Below are 7,357 nucleotides of genomic sequence, written 5' to 3'. Positions count from 1 at the left end.
TCCGCGTAGGGTTGCTGCCCACTCCCTTCTATAAATACTCGATATCCACCGATTGTTTTCACTTTTCGCCATTTCGTCAAAAGGTAATTACTTCGCTCTCCTTCTCTCTTCGCCCTTAATTACTTTGTTACTCGTCAGTTTTTCTACACTCTTCGGCGATCTGCATTGTTCTTCACCTCGGCCATGGCTTCCTCGTCGGCTACCAGAAGTGAACCGTTGATCCGCAAGAACTCCAGTAGGCAACCTCCGAATGCTATCAGATCGGTCTGAGGCGAGATGCCGAGTAGACCAGAATAGGCCGAATGCTCCTCAAGGCGCAGATCCAACGAGATTCCAATACCCTCTTTGATCGATGAAGATGATCGCGAAGGTCACGGAAATGCTGCGTCAATCTCCGATCTCCCACCTGACAACTCAAATGGTGAAAAAGTCCGACTTGCTCCTGATGACGCCATGATCGACAACCTCCTTCCTCTCCGAGATCACCGAGGTTACATTGGGCGCGAGAAGACGACCAACACTGCTAAGTCGGTTGGCGATCTGATGAATTCATGTGGCCTGTCCAATTCTGGTGTTCATATTATTATCCCTGGAGATCACCAGCGTCTGTGGACTCCGCCTCTCGGGTATATCTGCTTATATGAGGGATTCTTCTCCCAATGCCGGTTGTTCTTCCCTCTTCCTAATTTGCTCACCCAATATGCCCATTGTCGCAAAATTCCGATATGCTAACTTACCCCAGGGAGTATCTGCAACTTCGTCGCCGCCCTCACAATCGCGGCCGAAGCTGAGGTTTTTCTCGAAATAGAATGCTTTGAACAGCTGACAAACTTCAAGAATAGCCAGTAACTTCAAGAAGTTGAGAGCTTGCTATTTCTTTGTCCGAGTTGACGACCGCTCCTTTGAAAATCCGAAATGCGGCCGCCGAAGAGTATGGAACGATTCGCCGGGTATCGTCTCGTTCTTTATTTTGCTAAATCGGACAATCTCGTTCTGACCTGATTTTAAATTTCGTGTGTTTTACAGCTCGCCCTTCTTCAACTCAGGGACTACCTTCCAGATTTGAACACGTCAAGGACTCTCTTCTCAGTGTAGCAGACCGTAGCTGGAGTCAAATCTCTCGACGTCGCATGGAAGCAGCAATGGGCAAGGCAAGAACGCAGTTCGCCAGCTTCGCAAGCTCGTTGGGTCAAACTTCCGAGGTCCCACCAACCACAATTGTCGTCGCCGAGATGCTCCAATCTGTGGATCCACACGAAGAACAGACTGCCAATCCCGAATTAGAGCAAACCGGAAATGAATTCATCAACATTGAAGATGGTGACGAGCTCCCAGATCCTGCTTTTGAAGATGAAAACGTAGCTCCCAATGACTCATCTCCTCCTCCACCGATGGAGCCGATCATCGCAGTTCAGATCGCCACTGAATCGAATGGTGGTTAAAAAAAGAAAAAGTCCAAGAAAGACAAAAACAAAGAGAAGGGCAAAGGAAAAGAATCCGCCCAGGGGACAGGTCGGAAATGCTCCACGGAAGAGGCCGGCTTCGAATCATATGACCACTTCCGAGTTGAACGCGCGGCTGGTCGAACTGACCAATTTCGCTACGACTATTTTGGGGAAACACCTCTTGTGTGCAACAAAGAAGCCGTCTTCGGTCATGCTGCCGCCGCTCGACGAACTGGAATTCAGAGACCAATAAGTCCAAACCGCTCAGTCCGCCCTTTCGGTTCGAATCACATTGCCCTCCTTATATATATTTGTATCGCACATTTGGATTCTCACTTTGTTCCGCTTCGAAATGCAGACCGCCGCCTACATATCTACACTCACTCTTATGTTCGATAGGCGCGTCAAATCGATGACCTCTGCAGAGACCGAGTTCGATAAGATAAAGGAGTGCTTGGAGAATCTCCGAGAGGCGGATAAGTTAAAGAGCGAGAGGATCAAGGAGCTGAAAGATCTTCTCGCGAATAAGGAGCAGGACTGCAAAAACCTGGAAAAGAGGGTTGCCGAGCTGGAATCGCAGGAGAAAGCTCTGGGGGAAGAGAAGGCCGAGTTGACGAGGCAGTTCGAGGATCTTGGGGCAAAGCTCGAGTCAGAAATGAGACGAATTTGCCTAGATCGCCAAGCCAAGGTTGAGGGCACCACGAAGAAAGCGCAGCGCCGACTTGACAAGGTAAAGGATTACCTGCGTGAGCAGGAGATCGCCCGTCCGAAAGAGGATGTTCTCAACTAAGCACACGGGTTTGAGGAGATTATGGATTATCTTCTGAAGAACTGTGCATCCATTCCGGACAATCTAATTGCCGAGATCAAGGAAAAGCAAGAGATTGCTCGGAATGAGGTGGAAGCGTTAGACCTCCTACAGTTCGGAGAAGGCGATCTCGACATGTCTCCAAACCAACTTGGCATTGGATTGCTTCAATCTGGAACTACGGCTCCTGATTCCGTTCGACACCCGTACGGCTCCAATGCCGGGCTTTTCTGGGCCGATCTGTCAGACAGCGTCCCCTAGGAACGCGTTCTGTTCTCCTTTCTTTTTGTATTTTCCTTTTTAAGACTTTGTGATATTGCTGCCTATTTGGCGACTGACTTCTCTTTTTCTTTTGGAAATTTCCTTTTTGCGCTTGCACGGAATATCGCCTTTTTGTCAGACAATGAAAATGGTAATTTTCCAATATCGAAATTGGAAATGTTTCGTCTAGGATTAGTATAAATATGGTTGCCCCATCCTTGATTTTACCGTAACTTTGACGAAATAATTTCGAGATGCCGAGTTCTGTTGCCAGTACTGCTTCTTCAGTCGAGGTGAGGAGCGATGTCCCGACGTTCTCAAACTCGGAAGCCATTGAGCGAGGGATGCCCTTTTACCCGAACACTCAAGCTCCCTGGATGCTAATGTTTCGTGTTAGTCCGGAGAAGAGGCTGGAATTAGAGACCTTCCTCTCCCGCATCAAAGAACGCCATTCCGAGTACCGCGAGCGATTAGCCGCAATAGAGCAGTCGCGAAGTGAACTGCTTTTCAAACTTATGCTGCTCGAATCCCACCCAGGGTTCTGGATCGAAAATGGTCTGAACAGGGTGGCGGACATGCCGCAGTGCTTGATCGACTACTGCAATGAGTGCTATCGGTCGGAGAACTCGATTCCCAGCGAACCAAGTTTTTCTTTGAGCGGCGAGTTCATGCCCTCCAAGGTGAAGACGTTTTACACGAGCAGACGTGCCAACAACATTGAAGCTGCTGCTGCTCATGCCTTTGTTCGCCAGGTAACGAACCCTAGTTTTATCTATGCGAATTTATCATAACAAATCTTTATTGATCGACGACCTTGTGTGCAGATCGAATCCGTGCACCGCGAACAATGCCACAAGCTGTATTATCACCACATGAAGAAGAATGAAATCGATGACCGTTTGGCGGCATTGGATGCAGAGATCACCTCCTTAAGGGCAAAGAGAGGAAAAGCCGTTGCTCGTATGGACGAGGCCGAGCAAAAGATCAGGGCATTGGAGTCGCATCCTGCTGACTGGGAGAAAACGGGATTTCAATTCCTATGGCCCATGCCGAAGCGACTTAAAGCTGATACCAGGAAGATTGACGCCGGACTTGACCTGGATAGTTGACATGCTTTGGCGATCTGATCCTTTCGTTATATTTTATTTCCTAATTCTCTGTCGCATTTGTCCTGTTCAGACAATTCATCCTTGCAATAAAGTTTCTTTTTTATTAAAATTGGAAATTCAAACGAGGCGAGACGTCTCCCGGCTTACACTGAATAACCCTTTGTAAGGGCAGTTTAGCCCAAACACGAGTGTGTGTGTGTGTGTTTTTTTTTTTTAAACGAGGGGCGAGGTATGATGCCTCGGCTTACCCTCTTTTTCCCATTTCGGAAAGCGAAAAAGCGAAATTTATAACTCTGGGTTCGGCTTACATTTGTCCGAGCTGGAACTTACGAAACAATTCCAAAGAATTCTCTGAGTTCGGTTTATCTCTTGTCTAGAAGAATTCTCTGGGCTCGATGTGCCTCGCGCCGGAGGCTTACGATCGGAACAATTCCGAACAGAATTCTCTGGGTCCGATTCATCTCCTGATGGAGAGTAGGTCGATCACCTGACCGAGATGTCGAGTGGTTCGGTTCCGAACTGAGTAGGTTTTTTTCTTTTTTTTTTTTTTTGCTCATTCCCGAGGCGTAACCGCTGCATTAAATACAGACGCGGTTTCACAATGCAATTTAATTGGTGGAAGAGTCTCGGGACGCAGCGCGTATCTTCCCACGATCTGATTGGTGCGAGATTTTTGGGACGCAACATTTATCTCCCCCTTTCCTCCTATAAATAGGTGAAGAGGAGGTTTGCTGAGCATCTCTCATCCAAACTTCAGAAAGATTAACAGCAAAGTATGCCTACCACAACACGATCTGCATGGTTGAGGCGAGCTCGAGAGCTGACTGCTGCCGGGGTCAGCGGATTCGACCCGGAAGCGTCGAATATCGCCCTTCCCATAGAAGAGGCGGTTTCGCCCCCATCCCACGAACTCATCGTGGACATTGAGGAGGACCCCATGCAAAGAGAGATTCGCATCTACCGAGCCTACTGTCAGCGGATGAGCTCATATATCAAGGCGTTTCGTCTGAAATACGATCTCATCTACCAGGTCTGCCGCCTGGAAGGAACCATCTTGGTTCTTGACGAGCTCATCGCCAGAGGCTTCTATCTGGCGAGCTGGCGCATGACCCGACTACTTGTCGATCGTGATCGATGTGAGGGGGAGGTCGCCAGGACCTTATTACCCGACCTGCCGGAGGGCGACTACGAGCAGTTAGGCGAATCGGAGAATCTGCATGTTGCGGAAATCCCGATCTACAGGGGTCGTATAGAGAGGTTACGCCAATACATCCTTCACCTGGAGGCCACTGATCATCATTACCGGGAGAGTCGTACTGTGGAGGGTCCATGCGCGTTTTTGGAGGAAATGGCGGACAAGGGGGCAGAAGTGCCAGCAGGTCGGCTAGAAGAGCTGAGGCGGGAGCGTTGACACTGGCGAGCATATCTGGAAGGCATAGCCGTTGAGGAGCCGTTGGAGTCTGACCTCTCGAGCTCTGCGCCTGTGAATCGCCGAGGAGGTTGAGATCACAGGAGGGGGTCACACTTCGCATCTGCTTCCCGAGACTAGAAGACCTATTATTGCATTAGATCGTCACTTTTTCTTGCTTGTAGCTCTCTCTCTCTCTTTTTTTTTTTAATATGCACCGTCATTCTAGGGCGATATGCCGATGTCGAATACTCTTTGTATGTGGTGAGATGGCAGTCATAAATTGAAATAACAAGTTCTTTCAGGATAAAAGAAATCTTATTGTTTTCCTAGCTGTGCCCTCGAGATCTTGTAAAAGAAATCAAGGGCTGCCTACGTACCCGAAATTCGGGATCAAGCCAGTCATAGTTCGTAGTATACATACTTTCAAAAACCGAGTTTAATCAAATGGTCTAGTAGTAGTATCGTTTGAGGTGAGCCGCGTTCCAAGAGTTTTTTATCTGCTTGCCTTCCATGGTGAGGAGCTCGTACACTCCGGGGCGAATTATCTTGGAGATGAGATACAGCCCTTCCCAGCGAGCACCGAGTTTGCTAGCGTTGGTCTCCTTTGTATTCTCGTACACCTCGTGCAACACCAGGTCGCCCTCATTAAATCTGCTATGGCGGACAGCTTTATTGTAATACTTAAACGCGGCATTCTGGTAATTCTGGATCCGGACGAGAGCTTGATTGCGCAATTCTTCGGCGAAATCAATGTTATCGAGCATCATGCTGTCGTTGAGCTTGGAATCGTCGACCAGCATAGCGCGGCGTAATGTAGGCACTCCAGCTTCGGCTGGGGCCAGAGCCTCGATGCCGTATGCTAACAAAAACGGAGATTGCCCCATAGCTCATCGTGGGGTAGTCCGATAGGACCAAAGCACGCCGTCGAGTTGATCTGCCCATGCCCCTTTCTTGAGTCTGAGACGTTTCTTCAATCCGTCTATGATGGTTTTGTTGGTTGCCTCGGCTTGGCCGTTTCCCTGAGGGTACTGGGGGGTCGAGGTACTCAAACGTATTCCCCATTTTCCTAAGAAGCGTCTAGTGATAAGAGAGGTGAACTATGTTCCGTTGTCGGTGACGATCTCGTAAGGGAGCCCATGGCGGCAGATGATGTTCTTCCAGATGAAGTTGGTGACGTCCAGTGACTGTATTTTGTTAAACGAGTCTGCTTCCACCCATTTGGTGAAATAATCAGTCAGGACCAAGAGGAACTTCTTTGACCTTGATGGGGGTAGTGGGCCGACGAGATCCATCGCCCAACGCATGAAGGGATATGGCGCGGGTGACGGTGTTTAGCAGCTCGGGAGGTACATGTTTCATCTGTCCGTGGCGTTGGCAAGGTTCGCATTTCGCGGTAAATGCCTTGCAATCAGCAACCATGGTCGGCCAGTAATGACCATCCTTCTTGATTTTCAACGCGAGTGCACGCCCTCCGGAATGGTTTCCGCCATCGCCTTCATGGACCTCTGTCATTATTCGTTCCGCTTCCTCTCGATTGACGCATGTGAGAAGGACTCCGGACGAACTGCGTTGGAAGAGGTTGCTGCCCATCATGGCGTAGTGTGCGCATCGAGCCTTCAACCGGCGAGCTTGCCAGCGATCCTCCGGGACCCTACCGTCCTCGATGTACTTCTTTATTTCGAGCTGCCAATCGTCTGGCGGTTGTATTACTTCCACCGGCTCCTGGACGGGTGGATCGACATATATTGGGTCTACGGCGTCGCTGATGGTGTACGTCACGTCAACGTGGTCGATGCTGGGAGCTTCGATACACTCGATTGAGATCATTCGCCGCAGACTTGGGTCGGAACAATTTGCCAGGGCGGCGAGAACGTCTGCTGACGCGTTTTCGCTCCTCGGGACTTTGATTAGTTCAAACGAGGCGAACTGTGCGGAAAGAGTCCGGAATAACTGGCGATATGCCTCCATGCGCCCGTTCTTAGCGCCGTACTCCCCACTAAACTGGCTAACCACTAGCTGGGAGTCGCAGAAAACTTGGATGCTAGTTACCCCCAGACCTTGAGCTAACCGTAGTCCGGCTAGGACGGCTTCGTACTCGGTCTCATTTTTAATGCCTTGAAGCCAAGTTTTATTGCTTGCTCGAGGATCCTTGGTTGGAAGAGGAGCCGTCGGAGTATAATCCCAACGCCAGATCCTTGGTTGGAAGAGGAGCCATCGGTGAACAACGTCAAGGGTTCCTCCTTAGATATGGTCTCTTCGAGGTTAGGGGATAGTTCGGTAATGAAATCCGCTAGGACCTGTGACTTTAAGCTCGGGCAAGAAC

The 7,357-nt window shown here is 49.5% G+C and overlaps 1 protein-coding gene across 1 annotated transcript; it reads right to left on the bottom strand.

The window, feature by feature from the left end:
• Window positions 1-5,483: 5,483 nt before the first annotated feature.
• On the bottom strand, window positions 5,484-5,918 carry LOC147943794 (uncharacterized). Its single transcript, XM_087512369.1, has one exon. It carries the CDS (start codon window positions 5,916-5,918, stop codon window positions 5,484-5,486), a length of 435 nt encoding a protein of 144 aa, XP_087368495.1.
• Window positions 5,919-7,357: the final 1,439 nt, after the last annotated feature.

This window comes from Camelina sativa, chromosome 5 (genome assembly GCF_030686135.1).
Source record: "Camelina sativa cultivar CO46 ecotype springtype chromosome 5, ASM3068613v1".
NCBI classification, from domain to species: Eukaryota; Viridiplantae; Streptophyta; class Magnoliopsida; order Brassicales; family Brassicaceae; genus Camelina; species Camelina sativa.
This window is presented reverse-complemented; position numbering and strand designations above follow the sequence as displayed.

Excerpts from the sequence above, each read along its gene's own strand:
- LOC147943794 (XM_087512369.1), bottom strand. The coding sequence starts at position 5,918 with ATGGGGCAATCTCCGTTTTTGTTAGCATACGGCATCGAGGCTCTGGCC.